A 24,181-nucleotide genomic window follows, 5' to 3' on the forward strand; every position below is an offset into this window, starting at 1 on the left:
GACTGCACAACCCATTCCTCTCAAGGAATATCGGAGTCGTTCAGACAGGCTTGTCCGACCTCCTCTGCGATTGACTTTTGAGATTAAAGACACTTCTTGAGGTGGGGGGGGGGGGGGGGGGGGGGTGGCGCATGTGGCAAAGCCACCAGACTCCTGTACAAATGTATAACTGTCTTTAACAGAGTGCACCTATGTTTGTTTACTGCATGTAAATAGCCTTTCTGGATAAGTCCCAGAATCAACGCGATGACGTCATCACGTTGGTCACGTGATGCCCCAGACGGCAGGAAACGACATGACGTCTGAGAGTGGGAGGTTCCCAATCCAGACCTCGTGAAACCAGCACCTGAAAAGACCCGTTTACTGTTGCTCCTGCATGCCTTTGTTTCGTTCTCTAGTTTTAATTAAACTTCGTTTATTTATCGAACTGACTCGACCTCAGTACTTTAGTTGGGGATCGGTCGATTCCAACAGCATCACCTTTCTTTCCAGTGTTTAATTAGTATATTCAAATTGTGATCCATCTTGCTGCAGCTACTCATCCAAACAAAGACAATAAATCATGCCAACAAAGGCTTCCAGGCAGACATTTATTTGCATTTTATTGAACCAAACAAAAAAAGCAACTCATGTTAGCCAGCTGAAAAAATAAAAAAGAGCAGAAACTCAGGCAAAGAGCTATATCTTTCTTCTCACAACAGAGGGAAAAATCTCTCTACATTCTGATTACACTGTATTGGCAAAACTTTACAATTTGCTATATGTTTTGGCTATGAAGTCCACAACATCAAACGGATTTTTTTTTAGATGATCAATACAGATGGATGTAACTTTTAAGACTTCATTATACATATCTGACAACACTAGCAGTGAGGGGCACCATTACTCTGTGTACAGCATACCTACCTAAGAGTCCTCCTGACAGTACAGGCCCATCATAAAATTTTAATTTAGCACTAAATACATCTTTTCTATTATGAAAAATGTACAGCATATCAGTGTCTATTGTTTATATCATCTGTGGTACAGCTAACAACAGACCTGCCAGAGAAAAAATCCATTAAAGTTTTCATAGAAAATGTGGAGGGGGGAAATTTAGGACTTTGAGCGCGACCTGGACCTGGATCGAGACACAGATCTCGACACAGACCGAGAAGGCGAACATGACTTTGACCTGGCTTTGGAGATCGATTTGGACCTGGAACGAGATTTAGATTTGGCCTTCGATCTGGACCTTGACCTAGAACGAGATGCAGGACTTGATTTTGACTGTTCATTAGAGTCGGATTCCCCATCCACTTCTTCACCTTCACCCTTAGTTTCTTTCTCAGCATTTGATTTTCTAGTCTCTTCCTCCTTGTCCTTTGACTCTGATCTCGACCTAGATTTAGAATGTTCTTTGTCACCTTTTCTCTTCCTACCTTTACTGGTAATTTTAGTCTTGCTTTCACGTTTGCTATGCCTTTTGTTCTTACTTTTGCTCCGACTCCTGCTCCTCTTCCTGCCTTTTCTTTTTTCCTTGCTCTTGCTCCGACTTCTACTCTTACCCTTCTCTTTGCTCCTACTTTTACTCCTGCTCTTACTTTTACCCTTCTCTTTGCTTCTACTTCTACTAGCACTTTTTTCTCCATCTTTACTCTTGCTCCGACTTCTACTCTTACCTTTACTAACACTCCTTTCTTTCTCCCCATTTTCATTTCTGTTCTCAGTTTTCTCTTCTCCATTGTTGTCTTTAATCTGTTCTACACTCCTGCGTTTTCCCTCACTTCCACTCCTACTTGCTCTGATTTTCTTCTCTTGACTTCTGCTCCTGCTCTTGTTTTTGTTCTTGCTCACACTTCGACTTTTGCTTCTGCTTCCACTTTTGCTCCTGGAGTGTGTGCCTGACCTGAAAGAAAATGGAAAAGGTTAAAATATTTAGAGTGGTACTCAAAAAAACTAATTATACACTGTAGCTTAAAAGATCTACCTAAATAGATTTGTCACATGATTGATCTGCCCTCGCAGCATGACTTTCTGAAAAAGGTCTAGCTGATAAAATGTGCTTTACTGCCTCCCACTCTCCAAGTCATTTCTGATCAAGCTGCTCCTGTAATCTAGAAACGTGGTCCATGAAATATTAATGCACCAGGCTGAGGACAAGTGGTCTCAGCGGGAGCTGGAACAGAAACAGCCATTCTCGATGACTTCAGTATTATTTCATAATGTTATATGGTACAAGTACTGAGTAATAATTTCTTACATTGATTTCTGCAGATGACGATTTTCCCCATCACCCTCATAACTGCCCTGTGATTTTCCACATTTTTGCGATGGTAAATCACATGCCATACACATTGGGCCTGAAATTACGGTGGCTTATAGACAGTGTGGAAAACTGCCCAGGTATGTCCTGTCCACAAAAAGCAGGACAAATCCAACCCGGCCAATTACCGTCCCATCAGTCTACTCTCAATCATCAGCAAAGTGATGGAAGGTGTCATCGACAGTGCTATCAAGCGGCACTTACTCACCAATAACCTGCTCACTGATGCCCAGTTTGGGTTCCGCCAAGACCACTCGGCTCCCGACCTCATTACAGCCTTGGTCTAAACATGGACAAAGGAGCTGAATTCCAGAGGCAAGGTGAGAGTGACTGCCCTTGACATCAAGATAGCATTTGATGGAGTCTGGCATCAAGGAGCCCTAGTAAAACTGAAGTCAATGGGAATCAGGGGGAAAACGCTCCACTGGCTGGAGTCATATCTAGCACAAAGGAAGATGGTTGCGGTGGTTGAAGGTCAATCATCACAGCCCCAGGACATCGCTGCAGGAGTTCCTCAGAGCAGTGTCCTAGGCTCAACCATCTTCAGCTACTTCATCAATGACCTTAACTCCAACAGAAGGTCAGAAATGGGGATGTTCGCTGAAGGCTGCACAGTGTTCAGCGCCATTCACAACTCCACAGATAATGAAGCAGTCCATGCCCACATGCAACAAGACCTGGATGACGTTCAGGCTTGGGCTGATAAGTGGCAGGTAACATTCGTGCCACAGAAGTGCCAGGTAATGACTATCTCCAACAAGCGAGAGTCTAACTACCTCCCCTTGACATTCAACGGCATTACCATCACTGAATCCCCCACTATCAACATCCTGGGGGTCACCATTAACCAGAAACTTAACTGGACCAGCCACATAGAGGCTAAGTATTCTGCAGCGAGTGTCTCACCTCCTGACTCCCCAAAGCCTTTCCACCATCTACAAGGCACAAGTAAGGAGTGTGATGGAATACTCTCCATGTGCCTGGATGAGTGCAGCTCCAACAACACAAGAAGCTCGACACCATCCAGGACAAAGCAGCCCCCTTGATTGGCACCCCATCCACCACCTTAAACATTCACTCCCTCCACCACCAGCGTACCGCGGCTGCAGTGTGTACCCTCTACAAGATGCACTGCAGCACCTCCCAAACCCGTGACCTCTTCCACCTAGAAGGACAAGGGCAGCAGGCGCATGGGAACATCACCACCTCCAAGTTCCCCTCCAAGTCACACACCATCCTGACTTGGAAGTATATCGCCGATCCTTCATCGTCGCTGGGTCAAAATCCTGGAACTCCCTACCCAACAGCACTGTGGGAGTACCATCACCATACGACTGCAGCGGTTCAAGAAGGTGGCTCACCACCACCTTCTCAAGGGAAACTAGGGATGGGCAATAAATGCTGGCATTGCCAGCGACGCCTGGATCCCATAAACAAATAAAAAAAGGCTCCGCAGGTTCCTGGTTTCTGCATGCGCGAAAACTGGGAACTTGTGATCTGTCAAGTTTCGCACTGACAGATTGTTCACATCCGCTGTAGAAACACTTCGCTGGCGCAGAGTTGGGCTAATTGCCCAGCGAATGCCCACAAAACCCTTAGGCATACGGCCTTCTTTTACCAGCGTAAGGGTTAAAATAAATGTTAAAATTAGTTTAGGTAAATTTTGGCCCATTTTAAAATGTTTAAATTTATTTTTCAATAAATTAAATTTTAATTTTAAATGCTTAATTAAAGGGTCTTTTAATTAATTTAGAACATGGGGACATTTATTTTTATTTGAATGGTGTGAATTCTTATTTATTTGGGGATTTCCAATATGCTTCTGGGGACTCCATAAATAAATGGAATTCCCCTTTTTGATTGGTTGACCGGGCCCACGTAATCCTTGGGATGCTTGCAAACTGCGTGCGCCCCTGGGATCCGTGGGCCTTTATGCAGGTGTATGCCCTCAGGCCGGAGATGGGAACTCTCCGTAGCTGCGGAGCCAGGAAGCAAGTACGGAAATATTTCGCGGGTCGGAGGCATACTCCGGAGGTACGCCTCCGACTGCAAATTCAGGGCCAATATTTTAAAAAACATTAAAAAACTACGAAGACTTTAAAAGTTGAAATGATCGACAATTACTCGTCATTACTTTTTCCAAGATTTTACATTTGCCCGTCAGCAAAAAATTCACATCCCCATCTCAGTTAATTGCAACAGTAACATACATCTCCTTCCAGGCCAAATGAGTGCTCAAGACTGGTCTCTTCAAGTAAAGGCAGTTCTGAAGCATGAAATCCTAACCCTAATACTTTGCCGCAGCGCAGCCACAAATGAAAGTAGATTTAAAAGATTAATGTAAAGTGAAGTGGTATTATGCACACACCGGGATCGAGATCGACTGCTCTTACTGCTTCCACTGTGGCTTCGACTCTTATGAGAACGAGAGCGATTTCTGCTCGGAGAACGAGACCTAGATTTTTTTTTAAATGGGTGTGGAAAGGAGAAGTGGCATGAAAATTCAATCTAGTAATACAATAACTTGCATTTACATAGCACCTTTAACATAGTAACATTTCCCAAGGCATTTCACAGGAGCGTTATCAGACAAAAATTGACACCGAGCCAAAGATGATATTGGAAAGGGGTGACTAAAAGCCCGTCAGAGGTAGGCTTTAAGGAGGGCCTTAAAAGGACAAGTGTGTGTGGAGAGGTTTAGGAGAGAATCCCAGTACTTAGGACCAAGTCAACTGAAGGCACAGCCATCAATGGTGAGGCGTAGTGTTGGATGTGCAAGAGGCCAGAGTTGGAGGAACGCAGAGTTCTCAACAACTTGTATTTATATAGCGCCTTTAACATAGTAAAATGTCGTAAGGCACTCCATGGAAGTGCAATCAGACAGAAATTGACACCGAGTCAATGGAGGAGGTATCAGTACAAGTGACTAAAAGCTTGATCAAAGAGGTAGGTTTTAAGATGATTAGGGCTTCAATGTACAGGGGATGCACAAAAGGCCAAAGTTGGAGGAATGCAGAGCTCTTGTAGGAGGTTAGCGAGATAGAGGGGTGAAGCCATGGAGGGATTTGAATACGAGGATGAGAATTTTTAAATTGAGCCGTTGTTGGACTGGGAGCCTATGTAGGTCAGTGAGTAGAGGGGTGATGGGTTAGGATACGGGCAGCAGAGGTTTGGATGAGCTCAGGTTTATGGAAGGTGGAAGACAGGAGGCAGCCAGGAGAGCTTTGAAATAGTATAGTCTGGAGGTAACAAATGGTTTCAGCAGCAGGTGGGCTTAGGCAGGCAATGTTACGGAGTTCAACCACATAATGTTATGAAATTCCAGCACTAACAATGAAACAATCAAAGCTTAATTTAAAATTAACACTGGACCACTGTTCTTAGAACACGCAGGTAGAAGCCCATAGGATACAAGGCAAAGTGGCAAGTTGGATCCAAAATTGGCTCAGAAGTAGGAAGCAAAGGGTTATGGTCGATGGGTGTTTTTGTGACTGGAAGGCGGTTTCCAGTGGGGTTCCGCAGGGCTCAGTACTAGGTCCCTTGCTTTTTGTGATATATATCAATGATTTAGACTTGAATGTAGGGGGTATGATTAAGAAGTTTGCAGATGATACAAAAATTGGCCGTGTGGTGGATAATGAAGAAGAAAGCTGCAGACTGCAGGAAGATATCAATGGACTGGTCAGGTGGGCAGAACAGTGGCAAATGGAATTCAATCTGGACAAGTGCGAGATAATGCATTTGGGGAGGGCTAACGAGGCAAGAGAATACACAATAAAGGGTAGGACACTGATAAGTGCAGAAGAGGGACAGATCCCTGAAGGTAGCAGGACAGGTAGATAAGGTGGTTAAGAAAGCATACTGGATACTTGCCTTTATTAGCCAAGGCATAAAATATAAGAGCAGGGAGGTTATGCTTGAACTGTATAAAACACTAGTTAGACTGCAAGCTAGAGTACTGCGTACAGTTCTGGTCACCACATTACAGGAAAGATGTGATTGCGCTAGAGAGGGTACAGAGATTTACGAGGACGTTGCCTGGACTGGAGAATTTTAGCTATGAGGAAAGATTGGATAGGCTGGGGTTGTTTTCTTTGGAACAGAGGAGGCTGAGGGAAGACCTAATTGAGGTGTATAAAATTATGAGAGGCCTAGATAGAGTGGATAGGAAGGAACTATTTCCCTTAGCAGAAGGGTCAATAACCAGGGGACATAGATTTAAAGTAATTGGTGGAAGGTTTAGAGGGGATTTGAGAAGAACTTTTTTTCACCCAGAGGGTGGTGGGGGTCTGGAACTCACTGCCTGAAAGGGTGGTAGAGGCAGAAACCCTCATCACATTTAAAAAGTACTTGGATATGCACTTGAAGTGCCATAACTTACAAGACTACGGACCAAGTGCTGGAATGTGGGATTAGGTGGATAGCTCTTTGTCGGCCGGCATGGACACGATGGGCCGAATGGCCTCCTTCTGTGCTGTAAATTTCTATGATTCTATGATTTCTATTAAGTGTCCTGCACAGGCTCTTTAAAAAAAAAAATACAACCAAACAGAATTTGCCATAGTTTTGCTACTTAGGTGGGAGGCTTTTAAGCTTTTCTTTTAAGTAAGTTTCCTTTAAAGGTTGGTTTTTTTTTTAATGCAAGATCAACAAACCCACAATTCTTTCTGCAAATCAGCAACTTTTCACAGCCTCTCACCCCATTATCCACAGATCTCCAATATTAATTTTAAATTGATCCTGAAATACCTCGAACGGCTTCGGCTCCTGGAGTATGAGCGTCGTCGTCGTGAAGGCCTGTCTTCAACCAATCTGATTTTTCTGCCGTTAACTTCTGTGCCATCCAGTTTTTCAAGTGCTCTTTTCATGTCAGAGTAAGACTTAAATTCAATTACGCCTTCATTCTTTCTTCCTTTATGTGCATCTGCATATGTAACTTCACCTGCTTGACGCATATAATCCTACAAAAGTACAGCATAATCTTGTTAAATTTTCTTCCTTGACCTTTTACTTTTGTATTTTTTTGTTCAACATTTCCTATTTCATTATGTTCAATAAATACAGAACCGTTGACAGTTTTACAACTTTTAGCAATGCAGCTGAACATATTGTATACAATGATTACAGGAGTTTTAAAATGACTACTCAGCTACATAACAATATTAAGTCTGGTATACTGCACAGTACTATTCATTCTGAACTAACCCAAGCTCATTCACATAATACCCAAATAACTAAGCGCCAAACTTTCAACAATACATTTTCTCATAATGCCAAGATTCTGTGGAATAGGACGTGAACAAAACTTGTGTATTAGGCTCGCATTAGTTGTTTGAATGAGAAACCTAATCCAATGTAACTTGCTATGTGAATGTTGGTTGCACCTATTTCAGAGCACATGTCCAGCTAAAAATTAAACCCCAGGTCACAACTATTGTTCATGATGTTCTTTATATTTCATGTTGCTCACTAGAAACAGGGAATTAATCATTGCTGGGCCAGATTAGAATACTTTTATCAGCACTCCCGACACCTCGTATCCCATCGGGCAGTGTACGCTCTTGCTGATTGCCTTCTTCCCTCCAGCAACTGCCATTACTTCAGCTAAAACTGACTATCAATACTAAAAAAAAAATCAGAAGAGCACCTAAACAAATTTCTAAACCATGTTCAATATTTTAAATGGTAAACTTATTCGCATCCATCATTAATCCTGCTTCTAAACTTCAACCTTACATACTATTCCAGTGGTTCTTATGCAGGCACTTTACCTTCAAAATGAAATCCACCTGATGTTCCACTGTCTACTTTTATGGCACCATCACCACAAGGATTGCAGTGGTTCAAGAAGGCAGCCAACCATCACCACCTCAAGGCAACTAGGAATGGGCAATAAATGAGGTCTTGCCAGCGTCACCAACATCCCGAGAACAAATAAAAATATTTTTGGGTACTACAATTTCCATTTTTGCCACCCCTTTCAACTTCCTTAGATCTAGTGTAATTTTCATGTTAGTGCCTATATTATTCATGTTTATTAATCCTTTCAAACATAGCTATTGAGTGTTATCTGTACACAGTTAAAACTATCAACCTCATTTCTACTCTACAGGCCCAGTAACTCACTATACTCCAAATTTGTATTTAAATATTAGGAGACCATACAGCATTACTTCAATCATTAGATGTTGCATTATAATCAGGCACCCACACAAAAATTACTCTTGGAAACACAATTTACTGAAATATTTAGCACGGCATGGTTAAGATTCAAATTATTCTTTTAAATCCAATTATCTCCTCATATCCTTTTAAGGCATTAACTTTCGCTGGGGTACGTTCTAAGGAAACCTATCACTCTCCAATACCTCACCCAACTGGCCATTCTCCATATGTGAGCCTCGATAGTGAGTGTGGGGCATCACAGTTGAGCCTTACCCAGCCCTCACCCGATTTCCACACAGGTGCAATTTTCAGGAGAGGGAACCTGAATGCCTATCCCCCATCTAGCTCAATTGTGTTTATGCCAATTGTAACATCTACTCGTGTCACTATTGCTGAATCAAAAAACTCAGAGATTGGTAATCAAAGGTGGAAATTTATGATCGGCGTGGCTCAATTACACACCTTTATTTACAGAGTGAGCCATTTGCTTATTTAAATCAGGTCAACATTCTATCCTTCAAGAATGAAGAAATACAATAACTACATTGATCGGTTACACTTTAGGTTTTTGGGCACCTAGATCACATCTTGCTAAACGGTACAGATTTTAAACTAAATGAAGCTGCACACGTATAGCAAAAAATTCTAATCATCTACAACTAAACTTTGACTCAGAATATTTCCTTACATTGTCTACAACTTTACACTACTTAAAATCTAAATCCATGGTACACATGGAAGCTTTGAAAGCATCCTTCCCCAAAAAGGAATCTTCACCACATATACTTGCGACAAATCTTTCAGTCACTCACAAGATACATAACAAACCTTTAAATCTTGCCAGCTGCACCGACTAGATAGATTTTCCACAATAAGTCTATATTCTGTACGAGTTGGAGGTCCATATCTGTCTCTTCCAGATCTTCTATAACCATAACCACCTTAAAGGTGACAGGTAAACACAACAGTAATATTTTAGTTACTGCATGTACATTGATTTTAATTCCCCACTAAAAATAGGTTACATTGATAAAATTACAAACACAACACATCTAAACATTAACATCTCATCCCAGCAATTTAAACTAAACTATCACCCCGTTGCACTATAAAAATTACATGACACCTTCATAAGTTACTTCATAAATCAGAACTATTGTATTAGAGAATTATACATTACAAAATCAATTTTACTTTTATAGATACTAAATAATATATTTTAAACAGAATCAGTAAAATTTACAGAAGCATGCATAATAAATTACATGAAAATGATAATGATTTGATAAAGTAACCAAACCACTAAACCAGTTACCATCTATACTTACGGTGAAAAATGGTTTTCAGAATATCTGACATGAAAAAGATTTCGGACACCTATTTTCAGTTTTATCACATCTGCCTCTAACCCTTGGGGTCCTCACCACCCAGGTCTAATGGCAAGAGTAGCAGTCGTCACATGGCTTCCTTAAGGTCAGCCAAAGGTCAATGGTCTTAGGTCTTAGAGCCACTCATGGAAAGGTAACCCAAGGCCAGCAAATGGAACAGGCAGTCATCTTAGCCTCAAAGGACTCTTTTAATTAAAACATTGAGGTCTTTGTTAAGACTATGGCATCAACAATCACAATGAAAACATCGATTCAATTATAATTTTAAAATGACTTACTATAATAACTTGAGCAAAAATGTAGTCAAATAATGAACATTAGGGTATATGCAACTATTAAATACAAATTCCGAAAAGACAGTTTTTAAACGCGCAAATGTTTAAAGTTACTACGAATGTAAATTGCTGCTAGTTATTCTATATGACCAATTCAGATTTTGTACAGTTTGACTTATTTTACAGTGCTTTACATTAAATATTTTCAAATTATGACTAATAAAGTGAAAATGCTTACTGCGCTGAGAGCTGTAACCACCGTCCCTTCGAGGACCTCTAGCATGTTCAACGATTACTCTTTCTCCACAAAGTTCTTTACCATTCAGCTCATAAACAGCATCATCTGCATCTCGAGGGTCATCAAATTCAACAAAGCCATATCTACAAGGGAAAAACAAAAAAAATGTAAAGCATTTTCCACCACATCTAGTACTTAGCAAGCATATACAAACAAATGAAGCCCTTGATGATCAGCAGATATATGCAGTAAATCTCAGATGTGGTAGTCAAACTGCAGAAAGGGGGAGAGCTAGTGTGTATACACAGCATCTGCAGAAGCAGCACTAATACGCTACACTGTGATTTGGAATGTCCACAGTAACATCAAAGCTCAAAGAATTGGTCCTAGATGTTGCAGAAACCTAGCACAGCACACAGGTGTCTTGAAGTTACGCTGAGATACTAGTGTAGGAAAACTTGGCGCGCCTGCCTGAAATGTGTCATTTGAAATGAATAGGTTAACTCTTCACTAAAATAGAAAAGAGGATTTTCAGATGAATGCATTAATAATTTGTAGGCTAGTATCCCCAGTTGATAATTTCAGACAATGTTTTCCTCGTGAACAGAAAGTTTTTTTCTCAATTATCAATATATCCTACAGATGCTTAAGTTTGACTTCCACTGTTTCCCTTGGCACAAAAAGAAATGGGGTTTTTCGAATGCATTGCAAACTTTTTATAGTAACTCAATACGGCACATTCTTTGATGAAGTAACAGTGGGTTGATAAAGGTAGTGTAGTAGATGTAGTACATATTGACTTTCAAAAGGCATTTGATAATGTACCACATAACAGGCTTATTCAGAAAATAGAAGCATATGCTATTAAAGGGACAGTGGCAACTTGGGTTGGTAATTGGCTAAGGAATAGGAGGCAGAGAGTAGTGGTAAACAGATGTTTTTTTCTGACTGGAGAGAAGCATGCAGTGCCCTCCACCCCCAGGGGTCAGTATTAGGACCACTGCTTTTCTTGTTATATACACACACAAGTGACCTGGACTTGGGTATAGGGAGTACAAATTCAAAGTTTGCAGATGATACAAAACTTGGCAACATAGTAAATAGGGAGTAGGATAGCAGCAGACTTCAGGAGGACATGGACAGGCACATGGAGTTGCAATTTAATGCAGATAAGGGAAAGTGATGCACTTTGGGAGGAACGTGGAGAGGCAGTAAAATCTAAATGGTACTAGTGAGGGGGATGCAAGAGCAGAGAGCCTTGGGGGTACATATTCACAAATCCTTGAAGGTGGCAGGGCAAGTTGATAAGATAGTTAAGAAAGTGTATGGTATACCTGGCTTTGTGAAAAGGGGCATTGAATACAAAAACAAGGAAGTCATGCTAACTACAAATCACTGGCGAGGCTTCAGCTGGAGTATTGTGTATAATTCGGAGTACCACACTTTAGGAAGGATATCAAGGCCTTGGAGAGGGTACAGAGAAGGTTTACCAGGATAATATCAAGGATGAGTGACTTCAGGTACGTGGAAAGATTGGAGAAGCTGGGATTGTTTTCCTTAGAGTAGAAAAAGTTAAGGAGAGACATAATAGAGGTATTCAAAATTATGAGGGGCTTTGATAGAGCAAGTAGGGAGAAATTGTTTCCTCTGGCAAGTGGGCTGGTAACCAGAGGTCATAGATTTAAAATAATCGGCAAAAAAACTAGAGGGGAAGTGAGAAGAAATGTTTCTCACAGAGGGTTGTTAAGATCTGGAATGCACTACCTGAAAGGGTGGTGGAATCAAATTCCATAGGAACTTTCAAAAGGCGATTGGACATGTATTTGCAGAACTAATTTGCAGGGTTATGGGGGAGGGGGGGGGGGGGGGGAAAGCTGGGGCGTGGCACTAAATTGGACAGCTCTTTCAAAGGGCCGATGGGCCGAATGGCTCCCTTCTGTGCTGTAAAATTCTATGCTTCTACACATGCTGAATGTTCTGGTTGTGCAGGCTATTACATGTAATGCAATCACAAATCAGCTAGTCTGCAAATGACAAAACACTACTAATGAAGCTTAGCTAATGAACATTTGAACTAGTAGGTGGCAGAAATTTTAATTATTATAGAACTGTTCATGAATAAAATCACAATTAGGGCTGTACTAGTAAAGGATCAGAATTAGAATAAAGTATGTTTGTAGTTATTTAAATTAACAAGTTTTTTTCTAAATGTGGCTTATTATGTTTGACTGATTTAAAGTCAAAACAGAAATTCCAGAAACTCCTCCAACCAGCACTATCATTGGAATAGTACACACAAAAACTAGATCATTGAGGCAGCCAGGCCAGTAACACACAAATTCAATGTGGACAACTAAAATAATTAGTATGAGAAGACAGGGAATTTGGAAAAGGAAACAATGATACAGCATGCTGATCAATGAAAAGACCCAAAGGCCATATATAAATCTATAAAACCCACAGCCCTATGCTTAGCTGAAATAAAAATTGAAAGATACTAGGCTACATTAGCAGAGATTAAAAAAAACAGGGATAGAGAACAAATCAAACAAGATTGTATTACTGCTGCGTATGGCATTGGTCAGGCATCATCTGGAGTAGTATATAACTATCAACTAATTATAGGAAAGAAGGAAGGATATTACTGCCCTCAAGGGTACAGAGGCAAGCAACAATGGTAATTCCGGCACAATAAGTGTGCACATATGGAAAGAGAAGCGACAGACAGATATGAAGGGGAGAAGGTGGTGTTGATCTCTGAAAAAGATTAAAACTTGTTGGGCTGAATGGCTTTTTGTTTTGTTCCTATAAATTATGATTCAATCATCAAATATTCTCACCTTAAAGATATTACAGTTTGCATACATGGCTGTGGAGGGAATCGGGCAGAATTTGCCATTAAGCTATGAAGCTGAACTTAAAAGTTATGACTTTGAGGGCATTTAGTTTTACATAGTTTGGGCAAAAACCAGCATTCCCACATACAAACATTGCGAAACGCTTACACCATTTCTTTAGAAAATGCATCAAACATCTCCCTATTGAGGCTGTAATTATACCAACATTTAGGCAATGAACTTGCCAAAAACTTATTACTGTCAATTTCAATGCCTTCTGGTCAGGAAACCTTCAGCAGATTTTACAAAACAGAAACACTAAATTAGTTAGAATAAACCTTATATCTGATTTTCACATATCCACAGTGGGGCATCAGTTTTTATTAATGACTTGAATGAAGGAAGAGAGAGCTATATATCCAAGTTTGCAGATGAGACTAAGTTAGGAGGCAAGTTGTGGCAATGGGAGCAGGAAGTTACAAAGGGACATAGACAGACATGGAGGACAAATTAGAATATTTTCTTAATGGGGAAAGACTAGGCACTATGGAGGAACAGAGGGGTTTAGGTGTTCATGTACACATCACTAAAAGCAAGTGCACGGGTACAAAAAGCAATCGGAAAGGCTAAAGGCTGGCCTTTATCTCACGGGGATTAGAATACAAAAGTGAGGAAATGATGCTTCAGTTGAACAGAGCCTTGGCCCAACCCCATGTGGAGTACTGCGTTCAGTTTTGGGCAGCATACCTCAAACTATTTATTGGCCTTGGAGTGAGTGCAGTAACCAGAATGTTACCAGGGCACAAAGGGTTAAATTGTGAAGCCAGCATGCACAAACCTGTATGTGTTCCTTTGAGTTTAGAAGGTTGAGGGGTGATCTAATCGAGGCGTTTAAAACGACAAAGAAAGAAATTACTTCCTCTGTTGCAGGAATCCAGAACAAGAGGACATAATCTTAAATTAGAGCGAGGTCAGTTAGGAGTGAAATCAGAAAGCATTTTTTCCACACAATGGGTAGTGGAAATCTGGAAAACTCCCACATAAAAGGCTGTGGAAGCCGAGTCAATTCAAATTTTCAAGACTAAGATTCTTAGATTTTTGTTAGGTAAGGATATGGAGAAAAGGCAGGTAAACAGAGTTGAGATAATGATCAGCCATGATCTAACAGAATGGTGGAACAGCCTCCTCGGTTCAAAGACATTTCAGGATCTTTGAAGCTTTTAAGCTTGTAATGCAGAATTTTAAACAATTATTCTGCATGTTCATTTTGCCAATAGTGAGAGTCACTAAACAGTGGAAAGCAACAGCTCAAAGACTGTTCCAAATAATGTATCAATAGGTAATTGTCGCGCTGCTTGTCTGACATCCAGTGCTGGATGAGCAGAAATTTCCTCCAACTAAATATTGGGAGGATCGACGCCATCATCTTCAGTCCCCGCCACAAACTCTGTTCCCTAGCCACTGACTCCATCCCTCTCCCTGGTCACTGTCTGCCGCTGAACCAGACTGTTCACAACCTAGGCATCCTATTTAATGCCGAGATGAGCTTCTGACTACATATCACTCCATCACCAAGACCGTCTACTTCCATCTCTGTAACAATGCCCGACTCCGCCCATGCCTCAGCTCATCTTCTGCTGAAACCCTCATCCTTGCCTTTGTTACCTCTAGACTTGACTATTCCAATGTTCTCCTGGCCAGCATCCCATCTTCCATAAATTTGAACTCATCCAAAACTCTGCTGTCCGTATCCTAACTTGCACCAAGGCCCGTTTACCCATCTCCCTTGTGCGCGCTGGCCTACATTGGTCCCCGGTCCAACAATGTCTCAATTTTAAATTTCTCATCGTTTTCAAATCCCTCCATGGCCTGACTCCACTGTCTCTGTAAACTCCTCCAGCCCTAAAAGATCTCTGCGCTCTTCCAATTCCGGCCTTGTGTGCTTCCCCGATTTTAATCACTCCACCACTGGCGACCGTGCCTTCAACTGCCTGAGCCCCAAGCTCTGGAATTCCCTCCCTAACCGTCTCCCTCCTCATTTAAAATGCTCCTTGAAACCTACCTCTTTCACCTGTGCCAATATCTCATGTGGCTCGGTGTCAAATTTTGTTTGGTAACACACCTGTGCCGTGCTTTGGGATGTTTTACTACGTTAAAGGCGCTATATAAATGCAAGTTGATGTTGTAATGGTATTGTGGTGTAAAGTTTGCTTATCGACATGCCTAACCAAATGTTTGTTGTACCTTGCACGTCACTTTCAAGCATTCCAATTGGTTTATGGGATCAAGCCACGAGTCGAGACTATTTTCACTTATTTTCCTGGTTGAGATCATCAAGTGTAATTTCATTAAAATATATAAAATAAATTAAAACTACCAGGACATTACATTTAGTAGATTTTCTGTGAAAAAAGGTGCTGGTTTCCAGATTTTTTAACAGTCATATTATTGAATATACAGTAGTTTGCTAGGAGTTGTATTCCTCACTGTTCAATGTCTCTCTCTTCCACTGACATCACAGCATCATATTACATCAGATGTGTGGGAACCTGGATACAGCAACAAGCTGAGAGGGAGAGAGGTCACGATTAGTGTCTGTGGTCTTTTTAATATTGTGATACTGAATGAAAAGCACAATCAGAAATATAAACTGATAGTTTCTAAAGTGTGAAGGGATGGGCGACGATGGTTGTGTTTCATCATTTATTTCATTATGAAAAAGTGGGTACAGACCTTTGGCCCATGCATCAGGACATTTATTTATTATACAAAAAAATGCAAGCCCTTCAATGGGTTAGGTGGTAAACTCCCAGCACACCTGGTAAGGAAAGTAACTGGAAATCAGATAAAGTAACATTTATGTACATAATTAGGCAAAAAAAACTTTGTAGCTACACACACAAAAAGAAAATAATTGCAATGGCAAGTCTAACCAGGCCACAGCAAGGTCACATAGATTTTAAAAGGATATATATATTTTTTTAAATGAATGTATATGCCATGAGAAAAGGACAGCAGAGACAACCACAACAGGAAGAATTCAACAATATAAAACAAGCAAAGAACTACAGATGGCCTTTTTTGAATAAACATTTAGACTTCAGCAACCTCACAAGAGATCAACTAGTTGACATGTAAAATTTAAATTTGATATGGCCTGTCATTTGATACAATGTTAAGATTACATTGCAGTTGTGCAGTACTCAGAAACAGCAGACCTGATTTTAGTCTACCAACCCCCTCGACCTAAATGGGGCAGTGCCAAGATTAAAACTGCAAAAGGTTCTGTACCACACCAGCTTCCCAATTTGAGCATGCCTTGATTTAGGCAGCCAACATTTCCGCCGGAAACAGGCAGGCATCTCATTAAGCGAAGCAAATCATAGTCTGATGACATAGATAGGACCTTGATGCCACTTTAGTAGATTTAGTGTAGTGCCTGCCCTGGGGTAAATCCGCCCATTAGAGAATTGGACATGCCCAGAACCAGTGTCACTTAAAGGAATTTCTGGTAAGAATTAAAATTAATTTATTTGGCAGTGTTTTGATTGCAAGATAACCTTTATTACTCTCCCTGCTGATAATGATCTGCTCCCTCATTAATTCTCCTTTGCCACCCCCAAATCTGCCCAGCTCTCCCCTTTTAACCATTGCTGCGCTGTGTTCTGCAGCTACCCCGCCAGATTTTTAGTCCTCACCAACACTACGAACTAACTATCAGTGCGCAAAACTCACGGCCAGCTCGTCAACTGAATCTAAATGAGGAGTAACTATCAAAATGACTCAGGGGTTGACTTATGAAGAAAGGTTGAGCAGGTTGGGCCTATACTCGTTGGGAGTTTAGAAGAATGAGAGGTGACCTTATTGAAACATACAAGATACTGAGGGGGCGCGAAAAGGTAGACGCAGAGAGGATGTTTCCCCTCATGGGGAAATCTAGAACTCGGGGGCATAGTTTCAAGCACCCCACGGATCACGTGGGCCGGCCCAACCAATAAAAGGGGATCCCCATTCATACTTATGGGGATTCTGTACGTACGGAATCCCCATAAGTGTGAATGGGGATCATTAAAAAAATACACCAACACATGAAATAAACAAAATGCCATTTAATTAAATAGTTTAAACAAAAAATTAATTTTTTGAAATTTTTAAAATATGTTTTAACTGCTAGAAATTAATTTGCCTTATTGGACAGGGTTTTTAATGTATAAATGAGTGATAAAATTTCATTTTTCTATTTTTTTAAACTTCTATGCTGGTTAAAGCAAGCCTTCCCAGGCATAAGAATTTCACGGGCATTCAGCGGGCGGAAGTTGGTCAAATAGCGCAACTCTCCGCCCACGGAGACCCTTTTCCCAGGGATGCACACCGCATACGTACCCATAGGAGTCGCAAAATACGGCCCACTATCTTTACAACTACAGATAATTTGACCCAGAACGTAAGAAATAGGAGCAGGTCATTCGGCCCTTCGAGCCTGCTCCGCCATTCAATGAGATCATGGCTGATCTTCTGCCTCAACTCCATTCACCGGCCCTATCGCCATATCCCTTGATGCCCTTACTAGTCGGAAATCTATTGACTTCTGTTTTGAATATACCCAATGACTGAGCCTCCACAGCCCTCTGGGGTAGAGAATTCCAAAGATTCACCACCCTCTGTGTGAAGAAGTTTCTTCTCATCTCAGTCCTGAATGGCCTACCCTTTATCCTGAGGCTGTGGCCCCTGGTCCTAGACTTCCCCACCAAGGGAAACATTTTCCCAGCATCCATCCTATCAAGCCCTGTAATAATTTTGTATGCTTCAATGAGATCCCCTCTCATTCTTCTGAATTCAAGAGAATACAGACCTAGTTTACTCAATCTCTTCTCATACGACAGTTCCGCCATCCCAGGAATCAATCTCGTGAACCTTCGCTGCACTCCCTCTATGGCAAGTATATCCATCCTTAGGTAAGGAGACCAAAATTCTACAGTACTCCAGGTGTGTACTTTCATCACATTTAAACAGACGTTTACAAAATGTTAATTATACAGCCAGAAAAATACTACCCCATCACAACAAAAGACTAATAGGAAAGTACTCAGTCCATGGAATACTGCTATGGGATACTTATACCTACAGCTGTTGTACAAGAGCATTGGGGCCACAATTACTGGTACATAGCAATTTCCAGCTGTTTATTTGGATTTAACATAATCAGGACCTGCAGTAAAATTTAAGAGTACAATCGTGCCATTCATTTCATAGGACTGATAGAAACATGTGGAAAAGAACCAGAAAGTAAATAGCAATGTCAAGGGAGATAAAATGTAGGCAGTTCGGAGAAACGATCTAGCTAAAAACAGCAACCATTTTTCAAAAGTTGACCAACCTCCTTATAAATTGGCAGCTTTCATTTCAAGAGTTCAAGCAGTGGCAGTTTTAAACTCCCCTGCTCTTCTTCGAAAGTGGGATCTTTTACTTCCACCTCAGTTTAATGTCTCATCTGAAAGACGGCAGCACTCACTCAGTACTGTACTTTCAGCCTAGAATTTGTGCTCAAGTGTCTGGAGTGGGATTTGAACCCACAACCATCTTACTCAAGAGGCGAGAATGCTACCACTGAGTGAAGGTAAATGCCAGTCACAAGCAAAATATAAACATCGAGCCTGTCCCACACAATTGCAATACTTTGTGTATCATAACATATATACTCTCCACCCACCTGAAACCATGTGATCGCCTGGGAGAGGAGAAAACCCAGGTAAAAAAAAAACCCCAGGCCAATTTGGGGGTGGGGGAGAAATTCTGGGAAATTCCTTTCCGACCCATCTAGGCAATCGAAACTAGGCCAATCTGGCCCTGAATTCCTTCTGTAAGAGGTGATTGTCCACCTCAGCCAGAAATGGGTCCAGCTCTCGCTTGAAAGAATTCAATGAATCGCCATCCACTGCACGAGACGGCAGCCTGTTCCAGTGGTCCACTGTGAAAAAGAACCACCTCCTGACATCTAACCTAATGGTGTCCCGCAGGGATCTGTATTGGGGCCTCAACTATTCACAGTATTTATTAACGACTTAGATGGTGGCATAGAAAGTCATATATCCAAATTTGTCGATGACACAAAGATAGGCGGCATTGCAGATGAAAGCATAAAATTAAAAGGATATCAATAGATTAAGTGAATGGGAAAAACTGAGGCAAATGGATTTCAATGTAGGCAAATGTGAGGTCATCCACTTTGGTCCTAAAAAGGATAGAACAGGGTACTTTCTAAATGGTGAAAAGCTAAAAACAGTGGAGGTCCAAAGAGACTTGAAGGTCCAGGTACATCGATCATTAAAATGTCAGGAACAGGTACAGAAAATAATCAAAAAGGCTAATGGAATGCTGGCCTTTATATCTCGAGGACTAGAATACAAGGGGGTAGAAGTTATGCTGCAGCTATACAAAATCCTGGTTAGACCACACCTGGAGTACTGTGAGCAGTTCTGGGCACCGCACTGTAGGAAGGATATGTTGGCCTTGGAGGGAGTGCAGCGTAGGTTTACCAGAATGATACCCGGAGTCAAGGGTTAAGTTATGAGGAGAGATTACACAAATTAGGGTTGTATTCCCTAGAATTTAGAAGGTTAAGGGGTGATCTGATCGAAGTTTTCAAGATATTAAGGGGAACAGATAGGGTAGAGAGAGAGAAACTATTTCCGCTGGTTGGGGAGTCTAGGACTAGGGGGCAGAGTCTAAAACTTAGAGCCAGACCTTTCAGGAGTGAAATTAGGAAACACTTCTACACACAAGAGTGGTAGAAGTTTGGAACTCTCTTGCGCAAACAGCATATTTGCTCTAGCTATCGCTTCACAGAATGGCTCAAGTACTTTTAGAGATGTATGCACTAGAATGCCCAAATCGCTTTCTATCTCCACCTTCTTTAATGCTTTATCTTAAAGGGTGTATGAATGTTGAGCATTTGCCCTGCCCACATGCGTAATACTGCACTCAAAGTTATACACCATTTGCCAGTCATGAGCCCAATCTCCCAATACATTAAGATCCGCCTGAAACAGACGAGCATCGTGTACAGTTTTTTCCTTGCACAGATCTTGGTATCATCTGCAAATTTGCAGGTTGTGCCCCAAACACCTACATCCAGATCATTAATAAAAATAGTACAGAGCAACGGTCCCAACACCGATCCCTGTGGGACGCCACTGATGACCGGTCTCCAAATAGATCCAAATCCATCTACAACTACTTTTTACATTTGTCCTACCAACCAATTCTCAATCCAGCTCAATATATTACCACTAATACCAGTGACTTCGATCTTATAGAGAAGCCTCTTGTGCAATACCTTATCAAAAGCTTTTTGGAGATCTAAATAGACAATGGCCTGGATTTTACAAGGCCTATGACCGCGTACGGTCGTAAGTGCACCGCAATCTCCGGGTTTTCTACATGCACTGCGCATGCGCAAAAACCCAGAATTTGTGATGTCAAGTTTCAGCTTGACAGCTCATCCGCACGCGCAGGAAATGGACATTCGCTGGTGGATGTGCCCACAAAACCCCTACGCCTGGTAAATGCAGGGTGAAAATAAATATTAAAATAGTTATTTTTTTAAATCATTCAAACATTCAAAAATCATTAAAATTAGTTGGTTATTTTTGGCCCTTTTAAAAATGTTTACATTTATTTTTCAAAAAATTAAATTTTTGTTTTAAATGTTTAATTAATTGTATTTTTATTTCACCACATGTTTAAAATTATTTAGGTTGTGTGAAAGTGTTTATGTCACTCCCAATTTGCTTATGGGGATTCCGTACGTAAACAGGATCTCCATAAGCATAATAGGAATCCCCTTTTTGATTGGTTGGGCCGGCCCACGTGATCCCAGGGACGCTTGTGAACCACATGCGCCCTGAGATACATGGGCCTTTTCGCAGGCGTACGCCTGCAGGCCCAGGACTGCAGGAGTCCGAAGATACAGAGGTACGCCTGCAGGCCCAGGACTGCAAGAGTCCGAAGATACAGAGGCACCAGGTAGGTGCGTACTTTTCTTGCGGATCGGAAGCAGGAAGCCTCCGATTGCAATTTCAGGTCCAAAGTCTACTGGGCTTCCCTCATCCACCAACTTTGTAACTTCTTCAAAGGGTACAATTACATTTGTAAGACATGAACTTTTTATGAAGCCATATTGGGTTTTCCTCCTTCTTCTTCTTAGGCAGTCCCTCAGAACCAAGGATGACTTGCTTCCACATTAAAAATGAGTTCGCAGGTGACTGATGAGTCCAATGCGGGACCTACAGTCTCTGTCACAGCCCAATATGTCCCTCTTATCCAAGCATTCATATATTGCATTCCTATGATACCCTCAAGGATCTTACCCATTACTGATGTCAAACTAATGGGCCTATAGTTACCTTGGTCTTTATCACCTTTTTTTAAAGATGGGGTCTACATTAGCCTCATTCAACTCTATCGGAACCATTCCAGAGTGCAGTGAGCTATTAAAAACACAGGTTAGGGGCTCGCACAGCACATGTCCCATCTCCCTGAGGACCCTCGGGTGGATATCATCTACTATAATTACTCTATTTTCAAGTTCTTAATTCTTTCCAAAATAATATGTTCATCTATGTTAATATTACTATATCTAGTAATATTATTATTGTTAGTAACATTATTAAAGTCTAATAGTCGAGCATCATCTTCAAGAGTGAAGACTGATGCAAAGTACTCATTTAATATTTCCACAATAGCCAGCGAGTCCTTTGTAACCAATAATAAAAACAGAAAATGCTGGAAATACTCAGGTCAGGCAGTATCTGTGGGGAGAGAAACGGAGTTAACGTTTCAAGTCGCTGACCTTTCACTGATAACTTTGTAACCTGTCCTTGAACAACCTTCATTAATAATCCACAGTAAATGGGGGAAGTCAGAAAATACCGGTTGCTTTATTTGGTTTTGGTGGTGGAGGGGAGGGGAGGGATAGCATTACCAGAAGCCATAAAACTGCATGCCCTTACAAAGTGGCGCTGGTCCCTGAAGGTTTGCTCACTGCAGAGGTGCGCGTGCGCAGTAGCAGCGGGCGCCTCCAGTTTGGCGCGCGTGACGCATCTACCCTTAACAAAGAGAAAAATTTAAGCTTCCCTGAGACACCAAATGCCGCCGGCCCAAGGCTGTGTGGGCCAGAGCCGGTTTGTCCTGCGGGTTGTTGGGGAGGATGAGCTGGGCCCGGGGGAAGGGAGTCGGGTCCAGGCCCCCGGGAGTGAGGGGCTCTGGCCGCTTGGCCGCCATTTTCCTCGCTGGTCTTTGACGGACTCACCCGTTCTTGATATCCACTTCCAAGATTTTGCCATAACCCTTGAAGAACCGCTCCACGTCCCGCTCCCGGGCCTGGTAGCTCAGCCTGCCGATATAAACACGCGGCATCTCTCTCTCACACACACACGCTGCCTGCCCTCGGATACTGCTGCTGCCGCGGTTTCAAAGTCACCGTCGCTCCAACTCGCCGCCGCCGTGCGTAACGCCGTTATCCGAACGTAAAAGCGGCGTCTGACGTCGCGCGTGTCACGTGCATAATTTGCATAAAGGGAGCTTCTATTGTCCTTCAATTTGGAAGGAACTGAGGATAAACTTGTAGCTGCCAACATCATCAGGGAAAATAAGTGAGAGTTACATTTTATATCGAATTACATCACATAGAATTTACAGCACAGAAACAACCCATTATGCCTATCTGGTCTATGCTCCACAAGCCTCCTTGTACCTTAATTCATTTCTTAGGCAGTCCCTCTGAACCGAAGATGACTTGCTCCCACATTAAAAATGAGTTCTCGGGTGACTGATGAGTCCAATGCAGGACCTACAGTCTCTGTCACAGGTGGGGCAGACGGTGGTTGAAGGGGGGGGGGTGGGTGGGGTGCTTGGGTTGATGTGCGCTCCTTCCGCTGTTTGCGCTTGGCTTCCGCTTGCTCCCGGCGAAGAGACTCGAGGTATTCGGCGCCTTCCCGGATGCTTCTCCTCCACTTTGTATGGTCTTGGGCCAGGGATTCCCAGGTGTCGGTGGGGATGTTGCACTTTTTCAAGGAGGCTTTGAGGGTGTCCTTGAAGCGTTTCCTCTGCCCACCTGGGGCTCTCTTGCCCTCATTTAAACCTAATCTGGATACCCTTCTATTCCTTTCTCCCTTATATGCTTATCGAGGTTGCCTTTAAAGGCATCTATGTGATTCGCCTTAACTACGCTAGCAAGTTCCACATTCTCACCACTCTTTAGGTAAAGAAGTTTCTCCTGAATTCCCTATTGGATTTATTAGTGTCTATCATATTTACGGCTCCTAGTTTTGGATCCCCCTCCACCCACTCCACAAGTGGAAACATCTTATCCCGACGTGGTTCACTGAAGCCATATGGGGAACGGATTTTGCGTGTACAGATATATATAAATATAAATGAAAAGGTTGTGGAAATCTGGAAGCAAACAGAGGTAGTTGAGAGATCCAATCCCTGTAACCTTGAGGTTCTTGAACATAACATAGAAACATAGAAGATAGGAGCAGGAGTAGGCCATTCGGCCCCTCGAGCCTGCTCCGCCATTCGATGAGATCATGGCTGATCATTCAAATTCAGTCCCCTGTTCCTGCCTTCTCTCCAGATCCCTTGATCCCTTTAGCCTTAAGAAATATATCCAACTCCTTCTTGAATATATTTAATGAATTGGCCTCTACTGCCTTCTTTGGCAGAGAATTCCACAGGTTCACCACTCTCTGGGTGAAGAAATTCCTCCTCATTTCTGTCCTAAATGGCTTACCCCTTATCCTTAGACTGTGACCCCTGGTTCTGGACTCCCCAACCATCGGGAACATCCTCCCAGCCTCTAGTCTGTCTAGTCCTGTTAGAATTTTATAAGTTTCGATGAGATCCCCTCTCATTCTTCTAAACTCTAGCGAGTACAAGCCCAATCGACCCAATCTCTCCTCATACGTCAC

The 24,181-nt window shown here is 42.0% G+C and overlaps 1 protein-coding gene across 5 annotated transcripts; it reads right to left on the reverse strand.

Annotated features, from left to right (window-relative positions):
- Positions 1-585: 585 nt before the first annotated feature.
- LOC147103365 (uncharacterized) lies at positions 586-22,711 on the reverse strand. Of its 5 annotated transcripts, none has more exons than XM_085962887.1 (7): positions 22,519-22,608; positions 15,696-15,774; positions 10,372-10,514; positions 9,299-9,411; positions 7,055-7,266; positions 4,674-4,760; positions 586-1,888 (listed from the first exon to the last, which is right to left on the reverse strand). In XM_085962887.1, the coding sequence occupies exons 2-7, from the start codon at positions 15,722-15,724 to the stop codon at positions 1,096-1,098; spliced, it is 1,377 nt and encodes a 458-aa protein (XP_085819013.1). In that variant the 5' UTR covers positions 15,725-15,774; positions 22,519-22,608; the 3' UTR covers positions 586-1,095. The 5 variants fall into 5 exon arrangements, with proteins under 5 accessions (XP_085819013.1, XP_085819015.1, XP_085819012.1 ...); XM_085962889.1 differs by lacking the exon at positions 22,519-22,608 and adding an exon at positions 9,799-10,043 and having other exon boundaries at positions 15,597-15,714; XM_085962886.1 differs by lacking the exon at positions 15,696-15,774 and having other exon boundaries at positions 22,519-22,711.
- Between the last annotated feature and the right edge of the window lie 1,470 nt (positions 22,712-24,181).

This window comes from Somniosus microcephalus, chromosome 20 (assembly GCF_052327205.1).
Source record: "Somniosus microcephalus isolate GS21.2 chromosome 20, FLI_Smic_1.0, whole genome shotgun sequence".
Classification (NCBI taxonomy): Eukaryota; Metazoa; Chordata; class Chondrichthyes; order Squaliformes; family Somniosidae; genus Somniosus; species Somniosus microcephalus.